General features: G+C 38.6%; 2 protein-coding genes across 7 annotated transcripts in view; one reads left to right on the top strand and one right to left on the bottom strand.

Annotated features, from left to right (window-relative positions):
- LOC108257326 (NACHT, LRR and PYD domains-containing protein 12) overlaps positions 1-20721 on the bottom strand; it is a 70863-nt gene that overhangs the window by 8177 nt on the left and 41965 nt on the right. For 2 of the 6 annotated variants that reach the window (XM_053675373.1, XM_053675376.1), the window contains one exon: positions 1239-1412. In XM_053675373.1, the coding sequence (XP_053531348.1) occupies positions 1239-1412 (174 nt within the window). Of the gene's footprint in view, positions 1-1238; positions 1413-2629; positions 2804-3519; positions 3694-4769; positions 6555-6741; positions 6796-7593; positions 7711-8451; positions 8554-9157; positions 9216-10265; positions 10480-20721 lie in introns of those variants that run through there. The other 4 variants (XM_053675374.1, XM_053675375.1, XM_053675377.1 and 1 more) reach the window with 4 other exon arrangements.
- LOC128629081 (leucine-rich repeat flightless-interacting protein 2-like) lies at positions 10635-18494 on the top strand. Its single transcript, XM_053675382.1, has 12 exons — positions 10635-11117; positions 11277-11386; positions 11742-11885; positions 12354-12446; positions 12943-13113; positions 13328-13420; positions 13568-13738; positions 13948-14022; positions 14493-14576; positions 15321-15491; positions 16222-16304; positions 16823-18494. The coding sequence occupies exons 1-11, from the start codon at positions 10952-10954 to the stop codon at positions 16300-16302; spliced, it is 1359 nt and encodes a 452-aa protein (XP_053531357.1). The 5' UTR covers positions 10635-10951; the 3' UTR covers positions 16303-16304; positions 16823-18494.

The raw sequence follows: 20721 nt of genomic DNA, 5'->3' as shown, positions 1-20721 counted from the left end.
ATGGAATTAAGACATGTGGAGTATTTCTGTTTTAGTCGCGTTATCGATGTGCGTTACAGAAACCACGTACTTACCTACTATATAGTAGGCGAAATACATGTATCTCAGCTGCTATATAGCAGGTAAGTATGCGGTTTGGGACGCAGCCAACGACTTCAAGCAGTCTATTTGCACGTACAGCATGACAAACAATTAACTGTACTTGAAGCTTTCGTGAAACTAAAAATAAAAACACCCAAAACTGTATACGGGACCATAACGAAAATGAACTGTATGTTGATGCGTGAAATTCTGGAGGGACGTCGGACGGCGTGGTGCGGTGACGTAATGACGTGTGACGTTAATCCATCTACTTTCTATAACATATAAAAGAGGAACATGAAAGGAATATTCTAAAAGCCACATGTAAACACCTTCATCACAAAATTATTTTATTCAGAATAAGGTGAATAATTAGATTATTGTTGTTCCTATAAACGTAGTCTATGACACACTCTTCACGCTCTCAGTTTATATCATTACGTGGATTACTGCACTTTTATATCTGGAATATACTGTGGAGTTTAAATTGTTTATTTTTATTAAGTTTACAGCATTTAGCAGACTCCCTTATCCAGAGTGACTTATAGAAGTGTGTGTGTCACTACATGCAAATGAGCTGTGTCGGGAACGCGCTTCACACATTACAGGTGATCAACATAAGTACACGAGTACGAAGAAAATCAGCCTTTCTGTCAGAAATCTTTAGTTCAGTTTGACTTACACACACATTTATACACAACTTTACTGAAATATTGATAAATGAGGCCCTGTGTATGTGTGTGTGTGTGTGTGTGTGTGTGTGTGTGTGTGTGTGTGTGTGTGTGTGTAATTAAATTACATTTAATCAAATTTACAAGAACAATGAGGGCTGAGTTTCCTAAAAGCATTGCAAAGTTAAGATCATTGTAACTGGGAGAGAGAGTGTTCAGAGTGATGCTCGCTCTACCATTAAACGATGATGTTTGTGCTGTGATGCTTTTGGGAAACTCGGCCCTGATCTGCTTATACTACTACAAACACTGAATACATAAATACTGTGATCAGATCAGGAAAAAACATCAATGTGGACTGAAATGAAATGATTTTCTTCCTCAGGATATTTGATGCTGAACCTAAAACCTCTGCTTCAGTCTCACTATTAGAGAATGTGTTTTACTGAGGAGCAGGTCATGTGACTCTCAGAGAGATGATCTTACCGCAGTGTCTCCAGTTTACAGTGAGGATTCTCCAGTACAGCAGAGAGACGCTTCACTCCTGACTCTCTTAGTTTATTCCCAGATAGATCCAGTTCTCTCAGGTGTGAGGGGTTTGATCTCAGAGCTGAAGTCAGAGCAGCACAGCCTTCATCTGAGATATCACAACCACACAACCTGCAGAGAGACAATCAGTAAGTTTACATGGACAACAATAATCCAATATTAACCCGATTAAGACGAGACTCTGATTAAGAAACTACCATGTAAACAGCAAAAAAAAAAGATTAAAGTCATAATCGAAGTAAACACAGACTACGTTTACATGGACGGCAGTAATCTACTTATTGACCTTATTCTGAATAAGACAATATTGTAATTAAGGTGTTTACATGAGTCGCTTTTAGAATACTCCTTTCATGTTCCCGTTTACATGTTATAGAACATAGATCGATTAACGTCACATGTCATTACGTCACCGCACCACGCCGTCCGACGTCCCTCCAGAATTTCACGTATCAACATACAGTTCTTCTTCGTTATGGGACCGTATACAGTTTTGGGTGTTTTTATTTAAAATGTTTATGAACACTTCAAGTGCAGTTAATTATTTGTCATGCTGTAAGTGTAAATAGACGACTGCTTGAAGCCGTGGGTTGCATCTCAAACCTACTATGTAGTAGCCGAGATACATGTATTTCGCCTACTATATAGTAAGTAAGTACGCGGTTTGGGACGCAGCCGTGCTCTCTTGTTTGCTGTAAAACAGTTGCGCACTGCGGTGTGTGAACGTGTCCTGTCGGAAAATAATATAAAATACAGCATTTAGCAGACTCCCTTATCCAGAGTGACTTATAGAAGTGTGTGTGGGCGTCACTACATGCAAATGAGCTGTGTCGGGAACGCACTTCACACATTACAGGTGATCAACATAAGTACACGAGTACGAAGAAAATCAGCCTTTCTGTCAGAAATCTTTAGTTCAGTTTGACTTACACACACATTTATACATGAGGTCCAATGGGTATGTGTGATATAACAATCAAATTTACAAGAACAATCAGGGCTGAGTTTCCTAAAAGCATTGCAAAGTTAAGATGATTGTAACTGGGAGAGAGAGTGTTCAGAGTGATGCTCGCTCTACCATTAAACGATGATGTTTGTGCTGTGATGCTTTTGGGAAACTCGGCCCTGATCTGCTTATACTACTACAAACACTGAATACATAAATACTGTGATCAGATCAGGAAAAAACATCAATGTGGACTGAAATGAAATGATTTTCCTCCTCAGGATATTTGATGCTGAACCTAAAACCTCTGCTTCAGTCTCACTATTAGAGAATGTGTCTCACTGAGGAGCAGGTCATGTGACTCTCAGAGAGATGATCTTACCTCAGTGTCTCCAGTTTACAGTGAGGATTCTTCAGTACAGCAGAGAGACGCTTCACTCCTGACTCTCTGAGTTTATTCAGAGACAGATCCAGTTCTCTCAGGTGTGAGGGGTTTGATCTCAGAGCTGAAGTCAGAGCAGCAGAGCCTTCATCTGAGATATCACAATCATACAACCTGCAGAGAGACAATGACACACTCTTCACTCTCTCATTTTATATCATTACATGGATTACTGCACTTTTATATCTGGAATATACTGTGGAGTTTAAATTTATTATTTTTATTAAGTTTACAGCATTTAGCAGACTCCCTTATCCAGAGTGACTTATAGAAGTGTGTGTGTGTGTCACTACATGCAAATGAGCTGTGTCGGGAACGCGCTTCACACATTACAGGTGATCAACATAAGCACACGAGTACGAAGAAAATCAGCCTTTCTGTCAGAAATCTTTAGTTCAGTTTGACTTACACACACATTTATACACAACTTTACTAAAATATTGATAATGAGGTCCAATGGGTATGTGTGATATAACAATCAAATTTAAAAGAACAATCAGGGCTGAGTTTCCTAAAAGCATTGCAAAGTTAAGATCATTGTAACTGGGAGAGAGAGTGTTCAGAGTGATGCTCGCTCTACCATTAAACGATGATGTTTGTGCTGTGATGCTTTTGGGAAACTCGGCCCTGATCTGCTTATACTACTACAAACACTGAATACATAAATACTGTGACCAGATCAGGAAAAAACATCAATGTGGACTGAAATGAAATGATTTTCCTCCTCAGGATATTTGATGCTGAACCTAAAACCTCTGCTTCAGTCTCACTATTAGAGAATGTGTCTTACTGAGGAGCAGGTCATGTGACTCTCAGAGAGATGATCTTACCTCAGTGTCTCCAGTTTACAGTGAGGATTCTCCAGTACAGCAGAGAGATGCTTCACTCCTGAGTCTGTGAGTTTATTCTCAGACAGATCCACTTCTCTCAGATTGGAGGATTCAGAGCTGAGCACTGAGGCTAAAGCTGCACAACTTTTCTCATTTAGGCCACAATTATTAAATCTGAAGGAAAGAACAAAATGCATGATGCAATAACAGTGTACATTATCAAACAAGTTCTCAAACACTTTTTATATGAAATGTACAAACATGCTATACATGTGCTGCAACATGCTGCATCATTTACTGTGTAATGTGTGTTTACTGAATGTAGATTGGAGACATTTATACCACAGTACCCTTGGTTCTGGATTCTGATTGGACAGAAGGTGTTGATTAATTTTCTATAACAGCAGCTCTGACAGCAGTGCAGCTACAATCACAGCTTTATATTAATGCACTCTAATACATGATTGTTTCTATAGTAACAGCTCATTCACAGGGACTTGTTTCATGGAGTTATATTAACATTAACAGAGGAAAAACAACTGGTGCAGCTCTAGCATAAGTGATAACAGGAATTTGTTTGATAGACAAATTACTTTGGTGTAAGAGGAATAAAACACTTTGCTGTTTTAGGAAAATAATCAATTACAGATTATTACAGTAACTCTGCTTCATGTTGGTCTGCATCACAACACCCTTTTCCACTATTTTCTGATAATATGTTTTATTCTATATTAAATATAATCTTTATGGCCAAAGGTATGTAGACCCCTGATCATCACATTCATATGTGTTTCTTCCCCAAACTATTCCTACAATGCCCCTGTGCACAAAGCGACCTCCATGAACACATGATGTGTCTGCAGTGGAAGAACTCGAGTGTCCAGCACAGAGCCCTGACCTCAACCCCACTGAACACCAACTGCACCCCAGGCCTCCTCGCCCAAAATCAGTGACTGACCTCACTAATGCTCTTGTGGCTGAATGGACACAAATCCCCACAGCCACACCCCAAAATCTAGCGTAAACCCTTTTCAGAACAGTGGAGCTTATTGTAACAGCAAAGGGGAATAAATGTGGAATGGGATGTTCAACATGCACATGTGAGTGTGATGGTCAGGGGTGCACATACTTTTGGCCATTTAGCGTACAACTCTTATGATATCTTATGAGGTCTGACAATGTTCTTGTATCTTGCATGTATGCTGTAAGAATATTGTAACAGTGTAACAGTTATATTCAGCATTACTTACTGAGCTTTTCTGGATGCTGCAACCACAGGCAGGAGCTTCAGAAGAACCTTGTCTGATGTACAGTGTTTGTTGGTATATTTATTAAGGACAAACACATCCTGTTCCTGCATTGATGTCAGTAACACAAACACCACAGCTGACCACTGAGAAGAAGAAAGTTTGCTTTGTTGTAAATTTCCAGATTGCAGGTAGTGTTGGACTTCCTCAACTAGAGAATGATCATCCAGTTCATACAGACAGTGGAACAGATTGATGGATTTCTCTGTCGAGGGATTCTCTCTGATCTTCTTCTTGATGTAATGAACTGTTTCCTGTTTACTGTGGGAGCTACTTCCTGTCTGTCTCACTATGGTTTGTAAGAGGATCTGATTGGACTTCAGTGAGAGACCCAGAAGAAAGCGAAGGAAAAGATCCAGATGTCCATTTCCACTCTGTAAAGCCTGATCTACAGCACTCTTGTGGACCTCTGAGATCGTAACTTTTAGCATCAATTTCAGCAAGGCTGGCTTTATAAAAACATTTCTATTTTCATTCATGAATGTCAGGTGCACATATAGAGCTGCGAGGTGTTCCTGAATGCTCAGATGAACAAAGCAATACACTTTACTCTGGTGAAGCCCAAACTCCTCTCTGAAGATCTGTGTACACACACCTGAATACACTGATGCTTCTGTCACATCAATGCCACACTCCATCAGGTCTTCCTCATAGAAGATCAGGTTGCCTTTCATCAGCTGCTGAAAAGCCAGTTTACCCAGTTTCAGAACCATTTCTGCATCTGTCCCTCTGCTCTTTGTGTACTTTTTCTTTATGACGTTTGTCTGAATGATGAGGAAGTGTGTGTACATTTGAGTTAGAGTCTTGGGGATCTCTCCACTCTCTGCTTCACCCAACATTCTCTCTAGAACAGTGGCTGAAATCCAGCAGAAGACTGGGATGTGGCACATGATGTAGAGGCTTCTTAATGACTTCAGGTGTGTGATGATTCTGTCGCTCAGGCTCTGATCACTGATCCTCTTCCTGAAATATTCCTCCTTCTGTGGGTCATTGAACCCTCGTACCTCTGTGAGTCGATGGACACACTCAGAGGGGATTTGATCAGCTGCTGCTGGTCGGGAGGTGATCCAGATGAGAGCAGAGGGAAGCAGATTCCCTTTGATCAGGTTTATCAGCAGCACATGCACTGATGCTGATTCAGTTACATCACACAACCTCACTGTGTTCTGGAAATCCAGAGGGAAACGACACTCATCCAAACCATCAAAAATGAACAGAACTTTGTCCAAGCTGGAAATGTTTGTTTCTTTTATCTCCTTATAAAAGAAATGAAGAAGCTCCATCAGACTCAGGTTTCGATCCTGCATTAAATTGAGCTCTCTGAAAGGAAGTGGAAATATGAGATGAACATCCTGATTTGTTTTCCCTTCAGCCCAGTCTAGAATGAATTTCTGCACAGAGACTGTTTTTCCAATGCCAGCGACTCCCTTTGTCAGAACGCTCCTGATGGGTTTGTCTTCTTCAGATAAGGGCTTAAAGATGTCATTGCATTTGATTGGTGTTTCCTCTGTTGCTGCTCTCCTGGATGCTGCCTCGATCTGTCTCACCTCATGTTCATTATTGACTTTTCCACTGTCTCCTTCTGTGATGTAGAGCTCTGTGTAGATCTCATGCAGAAGTTTTGGGTTTCCCTGGTTTGTTATCACCTCATTTACATGCTGAAACCTCTTTAGCAGATTTAATTTGCATCTCTCCTGAAGATGAGGTTCAGTGCTTACAGACGTACACCTGTAAAATGGTAATAGACATGTGGTGAGATATCAAGCACAATCTCTGTCATTTTTCTTGAGTCAAATGTATATGTGCTTGTTATCCTCATTATCTGTAGAAATACTCAGCACAAAGTGACTGGAGAGATGTTTATAATACCAGCATAATGATTAAAATACTATTGTCATGCTGAGTTTGATCTTACCCTGTATCTGTGATTATGATCTGGTGTGTTTTCTCTCTTGCTCCCTGCAGGACACTGCGAATACAAAAGTTTTAAATATCATGCACTTGTCCATTTTATTACACAATTATCCACATTACTTAAAATTATGGTTTGAACTTTAGCCTCTAATTTAATAAAACAATGATGAATGTTTCAGAGAATGCAAATGTAACTAAACCTGATGGATAAAAATGAGACAATTACACAGATACAGGTCAAGAGCTTCAGTTAATTTACACATCAGACATTAGAATGGGGGAAAATGTGATCTCTGACCATGGCATGGTTGTTAGTGCCAGATGGAGTGGACAATTAAAGACCAGGTGACATTTTCCCCAATCTTCAACTGTGCAGTTTGGGTGAGTTTGTGCCCATTATAGCCTCAGATTCCTGTTCTTGACTGACAGGAGTGGAACCTGATGTGGTCTGCTGCTGGTGAAGCCTCAAGCTACAATGTGTTGTGCTTTCTGAGATGCTTTTCTGTTCATCACTTTTGTAAAGAGTGGTTATTTGAGTAACCATAGCCTTTCTGTCAGCTCAAATCAGTCTGCCCTTTCTCCTCTGATCTCTCAGCAAGAAGTTTCTAACCACAGAAGATCCCTCACTGGATGTTTTTTGTTTTTATTTGCACCATTCTGTGTAAACTCCTAATAAAGTAAATTCCTAATAAAGTAAACAGTACGTGTATCTTTATAATATTCTAAAAGAAAACTTTCATATTACAGAATATATATCAGTATATATCAGTAGAATGGATATTTTGCTATTTTAAATTAAAATGGTTAGCAATGAGATATTAGTTAATTCAAGTTACATGTAAATGTTTGTTACCGTTCTGGTGTGGATTCTCTCTTCTCTTTAAATCTTAGTGGTAAACGCATAGAATCATCACTCTTCATGGACACACAGCTGGGTACTGGTGAGTCTGATCTCTTTATTTCTGTTGCACTGCTCACACACACACACACACACACACACACACACACACACACACACACACACACACACACACACACACACAAAAAAACAACAGTAACATTTATTCAGTGTGAAATAGTATTTTATTAAACTTTACTAACTTACTTGCTAACTTAAACGAATTTACTAAATTTGTCTAGTTATTTCACACTTACTTATCAACAACCTGGCAACCATGTGGCACATATCTCCCATATTTAACTACAAATTTGAACCTTTTAATGTTTTACTCTTCAGAGATGTTTTTATTATTTAATGCTTTAGTTTTTTTTTTTATGTTTTACCTTTTAACATTTAAACATACTTGTTATGATTTTAACCTTTAACCATTATAACATTTTAGACTTTTAAACTTTACCTGCTTAACTGTTAAACATTTTAAAATGAATGACAGCAAAATATATCGTTTAACTCTTTTATCATGTTTAGCTGTGTCAAGAAATCAAAGGTCATCCATGAACTTTAACCTTCTAGTCTAAATTTGAACCACATTATTTTGAGTAGTAAAGAATTATTCAATGTGTTTTTGCAATGGCACTAATTATTATTTTCTCATATTTGATGGTCTACAGATTACACAACACGTACAGGCCTGAAGTTGTCTTTTATGTGTTTATAATATTAACTTTATTCCAAATAGATATTATTTTATAGTCATATAAAGTTAGCAGCTTTATGAAGTGGCTTTAAGTAGTTTAATGAAGATGTCACCTGTGTGTAGATGAGGGATCTGCTGGAGGTTCTTTAAACACATCACTGTTCATGGAGGAACTGCCGGGTCCTGAAGAGTCTGATATCTTTTCCTTGGTGTCACTATTCAACAACATATACGTCTTGCTATTAATAATTTATCTGCCTGTAGATTCTCATTAACGTCAGTCAGTAGACAATCGATAAAAAGATTAGTGCTAGAGTGGTCTGACATTTTTAGGGATTTTTCTTTTAGGGTGAAGGCTGTTCATGTGAAAAGGCCACATATTTTTGAACTGCTGCTCATGCACCATCAGGGGGCGCTGTAACACACTTGGAGGAAAGTGCTACTGCATGCATGATTGGCTGGTGTCACTGTGATTGATAGGGGAGAGAGAGTACGCCCCATCCACGGCCAATCTTCCAGCCATGGATGACATCATCGCGATTCGAACTCGTGATGTCTGGATGATGGAGCAAACGCTTTTCTAGTGTAAACTCTAACTTTTTAAACTTATTTAACTTTAACTTATTTTCCTAGAAATGTTCTATTCTACTTTCAGAGCCTAGGTTATTGGTGTTGATCAATAGAACAGATAATAATGCGTAAAAAAATGAAGAGCTTTAATTTATTGCCCTTTAAAGGCTCATGATGTTCACTGATGCCTGGGCAGAATCTAAGTTTAACCCCCGTTTTATTCATGCCTTAAATAAAATAACTGCTTACCTCTTTTTGAACTGCAGAGATCCAGCAGGTTGTTCAGGATTAGCGTGATCCATTGTCACTATTAGTAAAGAAAGGTTATTGGTCATGGACACACAGATGTGTATGATCAGGACTGATCTCTTTTGCTGGTACGTGCCACAGTCCACATTCAAACTTACATAAATATAAACAAATAAATAAACATATACATACATAAGCTTCAATACCAATTTTTTTTTAAGAAGAAAGAAATGTAATGCTTAGTAATACAGCATTTACAATATTTACATTTATAAGCCTAATTTTTACAGTGTTTATTCATTACAATATTTGTAATATTTACTGTATTAATAATTTACAAAACAAACATAACAACAGAACAAACATAGGTTCTGTTACCCCATTTTTAAAATATAACTAGACAATCATGAAGTATGCCTTTCACTTCTGGAATACAACATTCTACAGATAAAACTCACTCACACTCCTTTTAGACAAACACATGGAAATAAAGCTTTTCACTTTGTGCTCGTTGATCCATTAATGACCGAAACTCCTTCACTTTATTATTATTTTCCCAGAACGATTGGTGCACGCGATCTGTCCCTTTAATAATCATCATTAATGTTTAATTAATCAGTAATTAAACTGTCTCATTATTCTTAAATACCCATATATATATATATATATATATATATATATATATATATATATATATATATATATGTGTGTGTGTGTGTGTGTGTGTGTGTGTGTGTGTGTGTGTGTGTCATTGTTGCTTGTTCGTTTCAAAACAGCACTAATTATGCTTGTAATCAAACGTCCACATTTTTTGGGTTTTGATTTTTCCTCCACGCGCATGGAGCCAAATCTTCCTGCTGTTTCACCAAAACATCTGGGCGTGTGTTGAAATGTCACCACCAAGTAAAATCGAATGAAATAGCAAAATATTTGTAAAATATACAGCTGTAGTGTGTTTGTCCTCACTGATAAAGGTCTATAGATGATGTATTTTTACTGAAATGAGAAAAATATACTCAGTTCACATAGCGCAGTTTTCCTCCTGTAATGTGCACACACCATTTTATAAATTGTATCATTATTTTCAATACCGGAAATGAAGAATTACCTTTACTCGACAGTAAAGCGTTGTGGCGTTGGCATTAATCTCGCTGTTTCTTGAACTTTGAGTTTGCTCAGACGCAATTTTAAAAAGGAGCTGAGGCTTCAGGAAGTCTTTCACTTTTGTAGAAGTAGAACATGTTGAACCACATTCACAGGCACACGGAATTCCAGACTTAAACAGGTTCAGCAGCTGCACGACTTGAAGTCTGGTAAATATTCTGATCTCTAAATGAAGCTCCCAGAATCAGTTCTGCTGATTATATATAAACACACATTCTAGATATTAATCTACAGTTAAAGCTTACAAAACACTGCACAACATTTAGAGTCTGCAGTAATCATAGTTAAAGTGTGGTACATAACTTCCCTGGTAAAACAAAACTTCTGTAATTTGAAAGAGCAATGAGATGACATCACTGAAAAAAGCACCAACCAAACATCACCAAAATCACAGACAGACCAAACACTCCCTCACATATATTTACATGGTCTATACTTCAGGAAAGATGAAACACATCTCAGGGGTTATTTGGATTTGCTGATGGAACTTGAGAATGTTCTGGAATGAGTTCTGTCATTGTGACGCAACAGAAGAAGCCGCTGCAAAAAGGTGAAGAACAGAAAGGCGGAGTTTCAGTGTTTATTTGAACTTTCTAACTGACAGGCTGTTTAACCGAGTTCAGTGCTACAATGCAGCATTTAATGAGTTTAGCTCGCTCTCGGGCGGCAGGTCTTCCACTGCGCCCCCTGCTGTATGCGGCTGGAGCTGCAGCCACGGCCGCAGGAGTTTATTATTATTTTAAGAAGCGTGGCGATGGCGATGGGGAGAGAACAGCGGACACAACTCTCACCGAGGGTACACCATCTCTCTCTCTCTCTCTCTCTCTCTCTCTCTCTCTCTCTCTCTCTCTCTCTCTCTCCGTTTTTATATAAAACATATTTCACTTTAGTAGAAGTGTTAGAGACTGTGCTGACTGCAGGGTGATGTGGTGTTTATATACTGGTTTGTATTTAGGCCCAGTACAGACCCAGCTCCCTGCAGTAGATGATTCTTTGCTGGATCCAGACTTGATGTCTGAGGTGGATGGAGTCAGTGTCACACAGACTGACAGCACTGTCCCTCAGGTACTCACCAAACCACAATCACTTCCATCTGCACTTCTACATCTCATGACCCTGAGGAAATCACTCCGTTATGGACACTTTGGTGACTCCAGCAGGAGCTAGGTATTACATAGGTAGCTACATTAGCTCAGCTGGTAGCCATTGTTCTGGATTAGGGTTTAGGTGCAGTACATAACGAGACTCATTATCACTCACAGTATCCAGTATTTCATAAAATATTGGTTATAATTCATATTTAAAATGTATATTTAAGTAGGTTTTACCAGCTGTATAAACTAGTAAGCTGTTAGGGTTAGTAAATAGGTTCTAAGAGCTCTCCTGTATCGCTTATACCATTTGGATGGTGCACTTTCAGGAGTCTCTGAGTGAGGCTGAGGAGAAGAAGCAGAAGGTGTCCAGTGCTCCAGTGGACAGCGAGAGGTCCAACCTGGAGGACAGAGTGAGGGAGCTGGAGGAACTGCTCTGTGAGGAACACAGAGAGTGTGAGAGAAAAACCAAGGTGAAAGAGAAAACCTCACATTAAACAGTACTTTTTAAAATAATATGAGTAACAAACAACATGGCAAATACTGAGAAAAGAAAAGATCTGCACACTCACTTGTGTTTGGAGCCTGAGGGGCGTGAGCAGCGACGGCTGGACCTGATATTAGATATGAGGATAAAATTTCTATCAATAGTTTAACAGTGAAACTATTAGGGTTGAGCAACGCCTCTTAATTTCTCATTTTTTAAGTGTTTCAAGTCTGTAACGCACTTTACTCCTGATGTGGTGCCACAAATGAAACCTCGTACTGAATTTTTTAAATCTTTGAAAGCCCTGCTAGCTCATTGGTACCAGCCTCTCCTGGGTGTGATTTAAAAAACTTTACAAGACAGATAAAACAAGCTTTGGCCAGACAGTGTTACATGTTTGAAGTTTTGAACATTTAATAATTTAAACCTCTTCTGCTCCATGGCTGTGTTTTAGGACTATGGGGCGGAGTGTCAGGCTCACACAGCCCTGAACTCTCAGTACAACGAGATTAAGGAAACTTTAACACACATTGAGGGGTTAGTAAAGGTAAGTTTCTCCCTCTCACTAAGTCATGACTGTTGCAGTAAACTGTGTGTTAGTTGTGGGCCAGAAAAATAAATACAGTACCTCTGAGCATTTCAGACATGGATATTTAGAAGATTGTTTTAATGCTGCGTTTGATCTTCACTCCACCGTTAGGGCCAATTATACATCGCCCCAACATTGCTATATCTTCACTCTGCCTGATGTGGAAATTTAGATCTGAATGAAACAATCATAGCATTCATGTTTAATTACAGCATAGCATCTGTTTAAGCACAGAATGTTTCATTTTTAACCTTCTTTTAAAGTTTTTCTTCTTCTGTAAGCACTACTGCTATTGTGTGTGTGTGTGTGTGTGTGTGTGTGTGTGTGTGTGTGTGTGTGTGTGTGTGTGTGTGTGTGTGTGTTCATTCCTGTTTAGTCACACTGTGGCAACATTCACAGTGTCTCTATGTGTGTAGTAAATAAAGCCAACAAACATTGGTTTGTGAACTTCCAGGTGTCTCTGACTGAAGCTGAGGAGAAATACAAGCGGGCGATGGAGTCTGAAGCTGAGCTGGAGAATGAGAAGTTGGACTTGATGTCCCAGGCCAACACACTGCGTGGCTCGGTGAAGCAGTTGGAAGAACAGTTCTCTGAGACACGCAGGAGGAATGATGAGATAACGAGGGTAAGTGAGAAAATCCTTACATTAACCAGTTTCTTTAGAAATAATATGATGTTCATGCTGCATGATGAGTTACACCACAGGCGAAATGTACTTGAATAAAATAACAGTTGCATTTGTCATTAAAAATGTTTTTCTATTGAATAGAAGTGGTGGATTGTAGATGTGAACATTAAACACAAAGCTTGAACCTCTTTTGCTCCATGTTGTGTTTTAGGAGCTTGGCATAGGGCAGGGCATTCTCACATTTGAGAAGTCCAAGGCTGAAGAGCAGGTGAAAGATTTAAAGCAGAAAATCAGTTCACTGAAGGTAAGCTCTCATTGAATCTGTTATTGTTATTTGTCCCCAAATCATTTCAGGCTGTTCTAACAAATGAGGAGTCGAGTCTTCAGAAGTGTCTGAATGTGTATGTAGAAGTGAATAAAGCCAATAAGCTTTGCTTGTTGAACACTCCAGGTCTCTCTGGATGAAGCTGAGGTGAGATACGCGGAGTCATTGGAGTCCATTACTGAACTGCAGAATGAGAACTATGACCTGGTGGATGACATGAACACACTGCAAGAAGCAGTGGATGATTTGGAGGAACAGCTCTCTCAGACCCAGACAAGGTGTAATGAGGCAACGGCAGTAAGTGAGAAAATCCTTGCATTAAGCTGTTTCTTTGTGCTGCATGATGAGTTATAGCCTGTGGTGTATGTACTTGAACAAATTTAAATTGTATTTCTAGTTTTAGATGCTAACTTTTTTATTGAATATGTGTATTGAAGTGGTGCATTGTAGATGTTAACATTAAACACACAACTTTGAACCTCTTTTGCTCCATGGCTTTGTTTTAGGAGACAGAAAGAAAAACTCAGGAGTTGAGGGATCTACGTTCCAAGAGGGAATTGTTGAAAGAAACTGTACTAAAGGTAAGCTTTACTTTTTATGAAACCAATAAGAGAAAATCTAGACTGAGTGCTACTTAATAACGAGCAATCCCTCCAATATTTAACTCCATATTTGAGCCTCTGTTTTTGGAAGAGAGACGCTCATGAATTCACACATCAGTGTTCACCCAGACAAAGTGGGATGTGAGGGAAATTAAATCACTGTTCATAAAAATAAAGAAAAATTAAATCCAGTGTCGAATAAAAGCGAATCACACTTAACTGACGGAGCAGTTTGTGCACGTGTTGCATTGGATGTGCATCAAATCTGGACCCTGCATAGACTTTTCTAAAGTACACACAGATCCGGATGCCCTCTTCACAGGACCAGTCTCGATTCCAAGTCCTCAGTTTCTACTTGACCAAAATTCACAGTAATTTGAAGTTAAGTTAAAGTGAAGCAACCCTTTCAGCACTGAAGTTCGAAACACTTATGCTCCACTGTATTTTAGGATTATGAGACAGAGCGTGTAGCTCACTTCGCCCTGAAGTTGCAGTACAATGAGCTGATGGAACGGCACAACCAGCTACTAAACGTAAGCTTTTCTTCTCACTAAGTCATGATTGTTGTAGTACACTGTGGGTCAGTTGCAGGTCAGAAAAGTAAATGTAGTACCTCTGGGCATTTCAAAGAGGGACATTTAGAAGCGATTATTCAAGCTTCAAACCAGGACTGCTATTGTGAACTGTGTGTGAAGACTCTTCATTTTCATGCTTCATGATGAGTTGCACTACAGACTGACCAGCCCTAATAACAAACTAGGGGGTGCACATAATAAAATAAGTGCTTTTTATAATCATAGAGAAAAAAATAGTGTCTCCCATTTTGCTGTAGCAGGTTAGTCATAATGCTATGGCTAAACTGTATTTAATGCTAAACTGTATTTATTGTCACTTCTGGCCGATGTGTACATTTGGAACTGACTGAAAAATCATAGCATAATAATAATAATAATAATACAATCAGTATTTCAGGTTTAACTAGATCACAACAACTGTTTAATACACATTTTCACAAACTGGAACTAAAGAGCCTCGATGTAGATGTGAACATTAAGCAGTAAAGTTTAAACCTCTTCTGCTTCATGACTGTGTTTTAGGAGTGTGAGCAATAGCGGGAGGCTCACAGTATCCTGAAGTTGCAGTATGATCGGCTGAAGGAAACTTTATCAAAACATTATAAGTCTGTTCTGATGAGTGATGAGTCGAGACCTCAGAAGTGTTTCAATGTGTGTGGAGAACTAAATAAAGCCAACAAGCTTTGGTTGTTGAACTTCCAGGACACTTTGGCTGAAGCTGTGGCAAAATGCGAGCAGGCGATGGAGTCAAACGCTCAGCTGGAGAGTGAGAAGTCAGACTTGAAGTACCATGTGCACAAAATGGAAGGTGCAGTGCAGAAGCTGGAGAAACTTCTGGATGAAGTAGAGATATCGTGTGATGTGATAAAGCAAGTAAGTGAGAAAATCCTTGCTTTAAGCCGTTTCTTTAAAAATAAGGTGACGAGTTACTGATGAGTTATTATTATTGGTCAGTATTGTTATCGATGTCATATGATGAGAAACCAAAAGACCTGATAAATCTCATTGTGATAGACGAGTCTGAATAATAACATATTATTGAACCTCCACAACAACGTCTCTGTAAATTTCTCATTGTCTAATGGTCAGGAACATGCTAGTTTAAGAAGCTAACACAGATATTTGCTCCACCCAATTAAGGTCATAGTAAGTCTGACAGAGCTACGGTAGATCTGTGATCTTACCTCATCAGTGAGCCTATAGAAATGACTATTACTAAATGACTATTATGCCTACGGAAATGATGCTTTAAATGTCAAAGAGGAGGAGTTTGGAGGTGTTTATTGCTCACTAAAAGATAAGAACGTGAAGGCCAATTCTTCAAAGTGCACTTTATGTAATAAGGAACGCTAGTAACAATATGGCATGTTGTGTTGTTCAGTAAGAGGCTCTCAGTTCAACACATCTGCATATTGAACAATACATTTAACAGACTGCATAATAAAGTATATTCGTCATAAAATACTGTGTTTTTGTCATAAAATAATGTGTCTCAGTTTTGTGGATTGTTACATCGCTACACAGCATTTGTTTAATACACATTTTCAACAAGTAAACGTAACATTATGTAAACATTTGTATTTACTCCATGGCTGTGTTTTAGGATCGTGAGCGAGAACGGGAGGCTTACAACATCCTGAAGTCACAGTACGAAGAGGCATTAAACCGTGTGATGAATTACTAATGGTAAGCTTCTCCTCTTATTAAGCTATAAATGCTATAATACTGCAATTTAAAGTTTGGAGGAAGAGCTCTCTGAGACCCGCAGAAAGTGTGAAGAGATAACAATGGTTAGTGTAAAAATCCTTAATTTAGAACTATAGAAACAGTAATGTGAGGACTTGTGAGGTTTGTGCTGCATGATGGGTTACTCCACAGGCTATATGTACAGTACATGAACAAATGTATTTTTAGTTTTATTTCTGGATTTCTTTTTTTATTGACTGAAAAGAGGCTGATTGTAGTTGTTAAAATTAAGATGATTGTAGATGTTAAAATTAAGATGACCGAACCTGGAATGCAGTGTGATGAGTTACCAAATGTTAGTTTTTCCTCTCACTAAGTCATGACTGCTATAGTAAATTGTGTTTAAGTTGTGTCAAAAGTTTACAGTAACTCTGGCCATTTCACACATGGATATTTAAACTCAAATATTACTACATTGCTACATCTTACTACATTAAATCTGTATTTTATTTTCACAGAAATCCGAGGAGCCTGATGATTTATGAACCCCAGATAACTACCAGGGGTGGCCTATGGGCCTTTGGGCCACTGGAGCATTGACTCAGATCTAGCAGGAACACTTGACCCATCTGTTACTCTGTTGGCTATGCAATTCTGAAGCCTAGCTCTCCTTTCTAGGACCTCTAGCCCCTGACATATTAGCCAAGCATCTCACCATGGAGCTCCTGTTTTGGCTGCTTCAAATTTTGCCTGTGGTGTCTGTGAGCTGCTAGATGCTGAACTCTTACAATAAGCTTCCAGAGCCAACTATGACATGTGTGGCTCTGCTGTTGCTTTGGATTTTTTTGTTTTGGCCTATTAGCAGTGTTGGTTCAAGTTTTGTGAAGGAAAATGGAGTGGCACACCACTCCAAACTGTTAGCACTGGTATAGCCGAATGGGTGGATCAATGGATGTTATTGGGCAGGAGGGGAAGGGAGCGAAGGACAGACTCCGGCCTTGTAGTCACGATAGCTCAGAGCATGAGATGGAGCGAGCCACTGGAAAAATAGCAAACAACAGCTTAGCTATCTCAGACACAGTGAAGTGAAGCTAACAAGCTATGTTAGAAGTAGCTATTCTAGGTAGCAGTTCTCAGGGAAAGCTCAAACAGAAAAGTTATGAATAACCACAGTGTTAGAAAAGTGTTCTCAGCATGTAGCGATGTTTACATTTACATTACAGTAAATACTACATCATTGATGTCATATGACTTTGTGATTAAGGTCTCGGCATATGCACACAAGAGAATATCCCCACATAGTACTGTCATCACAAATGCCAGTTGTTTATTGTATCGTACACACACAAACGTGTTGCCACTGCCACGATAAAAAACCACCCATTTCAGGAACTGTGCTGATCTATAGGCTTCATAGATCATGGTGCAATCTTTTATCCTGTTCATTCTTACTGTCCCAGTGTAGTAGATTCCTCTTTCTTTCAGGTGTTCCGCTAGTGGCACTGATGTAAAATAGTTATCTGCAAAAACCTTGTGACTTTTTTTTCCTGCTCAAAGAGTTGCTGTCATTTTTAGGACAATATCTACACTAACACCAACATCACATTTATATTTGTTTGGATTTTCTGCCCCTTGACAAATGTCAAAATCATAAAGGAAACCATATTGCCCAGCACATCCCCATATTCTGAACCCCCATTTACTGAAAGTAATGTTGTATGTGCGGAAGTTAATACTGTTTTCCTTAAAATAACACACCTCACTGCTTTTGTACCATACACAAAGGTTAGTGACACTTCATTTAACCTACATTCTTTAAATTAATATTTAAAGGGTTCCTGTTCGCTATAAAGTGACCTAACGTTTAGCTACCTGCTGTGTGTAAATACTAAAATTAGCCGTGTTTGCTAGTAAGCGAGCTAACGTTATGCTAACCGCTGTGTCTAAATACTGAAATCAGGGTTTGTTCAAGGTGCTTGTGTAACTGGTTCACAAAACCAATTATATGTATTTATTCATTTTATTCTGCTGCTGCGTGTCTCTGTTATGAACTTTCCAAAACCTTGGTGTTTAACTTAAAAATACATTCGAAAATTCTGTGTGGGTCATACAACACTATTTTTGATGGGAACTACAATGCAAGGTGTTCAGTTCAGGTGGGACACTTATCAGTGATGCACACTCTCAGATAGCGAGCACATTTGGGCCGATTCCGGTAGAAATGCGCCCCTGTCGGTGAAAAGGTGAATTGCCCAGAGCCCTGCCGACTGCTCACACCACTTCTGGCGGACAGACGGGTTTTGTTATGTGGCCCAATCTCGGCTGAAAGCAGGTGTACTTGCGGCAGGTCTATACTCGGTGTAGCTGTGTGTCTTTAATTTCGGACCGAGTTCGTGACGTCACAGTCGGGCCACAGCTAGAATTAAGGAGCTCAACCACCTGGGGAAAAAAAGGAAAAAGGTTTTGGTGGTTAAATCAGTTCGGATCCTCGAGGCTGCAGTCATTCTTCATTTTCAAGAGGAATAATTTCAGCAGAAGAAGGAAAGCCATTTAGTATAACATTTAATTTAACATGAAGAAGGAAAGTAATTTAACATCGAGGTCGTGACATTCGCTCTTCTCACTCTGGTTGCTAGACTGTTTGTTAGCTTCATCAAACACGCCGAACAGTCGGTGCCTAATAAATAAACAATATATATATATATATATATATATATATATATATATATATATATATATATATATATATATATATATAAATAAACAAAAAAGCATGTGGACCAACAGTACTGGGGTGAAGAGAAGATTAAAATGGACGAATCCAGGACAAGAACAATAAAGCCGATTTCAGCTTATTTAAAGAGAACGATGGTCACAATAACATTTATTTAGACGTTTTGTTTCATATGCAAAAGAACCTCAGTGTTCTCCATAAAGAGTTTGGGATATCTGCAAAAACAACAACAACAACAACAAAAAAACAACAACAACAACACTACACACAAAAAAGCCATGAGTGGGCTAACACGCGCAAGAGAAAAAGAGAAGAAGCTGAGAAAGACGTCTCCAAAGCCCCACTGCACTTCCTCCATCAAGCCAGATAAATATCATTAATTATCAAAAGTTCCTGTTTTAATAAACATTCAAAAACAAATCTAGAGGAAAAGAGAACTCTTTTACACTCTGGTATGATGCTATTTTCAGTGATGTACTGTATTAAAGTCATGAGAAGAACTTTTCTTTTTTTTCTTTTCTTTTTTTTGTGCATGGATGCAAATTATACAAATAAAAATATAATTTTCTTCAAGGCTGCTGCTAATAAAAGAAAAAAGAAAAGAGACGGAAACGAGAGCCCGGCCGGCCATTTTGAACGGTTTCTATTCAGTTGAATGAAGAGAAATCTCCAGTGCATGCTTTACAGTATGAGTGACTGTGTTGAAGATTAAGATGTGGTTGTTGTTGTACGTCTGTATTTGTTGCAGGTCAGCAGCGGTGTGATCTGGGAAAAATAAAACCCATTTCCTAATAGAAAAATACTTTTTTTAAATGCCATATTTTCCAGACTACATTGTGCCGTGTTTTTCACCTTGTAGTTGCTACAGTACGCATATCATAATTCTTGCTTACGCTGATTCCTAGCGTGATTATTTTACAACAATTAGAGAACAATTAGAGAAACTGAAATCACACATTTTAATAATCATGCGTAAACAATAACAATAACAGCCGTCCTGGTGGATAGAAATCACCAACGTTTAGCCAGAAGGAAACCTCCGTGCTCAACATGTTAGTGTTTATCTCCATGCAGAGTTTAGCAGGATATGACTCATAGTCTGGAAAATACGGTAAACAGATTAGACCCTTAAGATACTTTTATGTCAAATCTATGACTTGTGGTTATTATAATTGTGTGCAAACTCACTTTTCTCTTTCTTCCATCTGCTTTCAGGCTGCCATGTTGATTTGTTTCCACTGGGAGGCACTGTGTTTTATTCTTATTGTATTTTCACCTTTTGTTTCTCCACTCATTTGTCCAAAATCAGACATGTCAACAACAACAACAAAGAAAAAAGGTTGACTAATTCCCACTTTTGAGCATGTTTCACTAAAAGATTAATCAGTGTGAGAGGTAGTGGTTAGTGCATGTGGACGTGAAGCTCAGCTCTCTGATCTTCAACTTCATCAAACGCCGTTTAGGCTCATTTTGTTTCCCCATTTTATTATTATTATTATTTTTGCATTTCATTTCTCCTTTAAAAACCAGGTGATTCCCAGTGAAATAAATAAAAAACACACGTTTGCAAGGGAGACCTGGCCAAGTTGTTCAAATGGATATTAAAGTAATTTTATATTTAACAGAAGTTGAGTAGTAAGGTCGCAGGTTTATTTTATTTTAATATTGTAATGAAAAAGATTA

The sequence above is a fragment of the Ictalurus punctatus genome, chromosome 24 (assembly GCF_001660625.3).
Source record: "Ictalurus punctatus breed USDA103 chromosome 24, Coco_2.0, whole genome shotgun sequence".
Lineage (NCBI taxonomy): Eukaryota > Metazoa > Chordata > Actinopteri > Siluriformes > Ictaluridae > Ictalurus > Ictalurus punctatus.
The sequence above is the reverse complement of the archived record's forward strand: the minus strand, read 5'-3'. Positions and strand labels throughout refer to the sequence as shown.

Coding starts and splice junctions, on each gene's coding strand:
- LOC128629081 (XM_053675382.1), top strand. CDS start 10,952: ATGCAGCATTTAATGAGTTTAGCTCGCTCTCGGGCGGCAGGTCTTCCA. Junction 12,447..12,942: donor ACATTGAGGGGTTAGTAAAG/GTAAGTTTCTCC, acceptor GTGAACTTCCAG/GTGTCTCTGACTGAAGCTGA. Junction 15,492..16,221: donor CGTGTGATGTGATAAAGCAA/GTAAGTGAGAAA, acceptor GCTGTGTTTTAG/GATCGTGAGCGAGAACGGGA.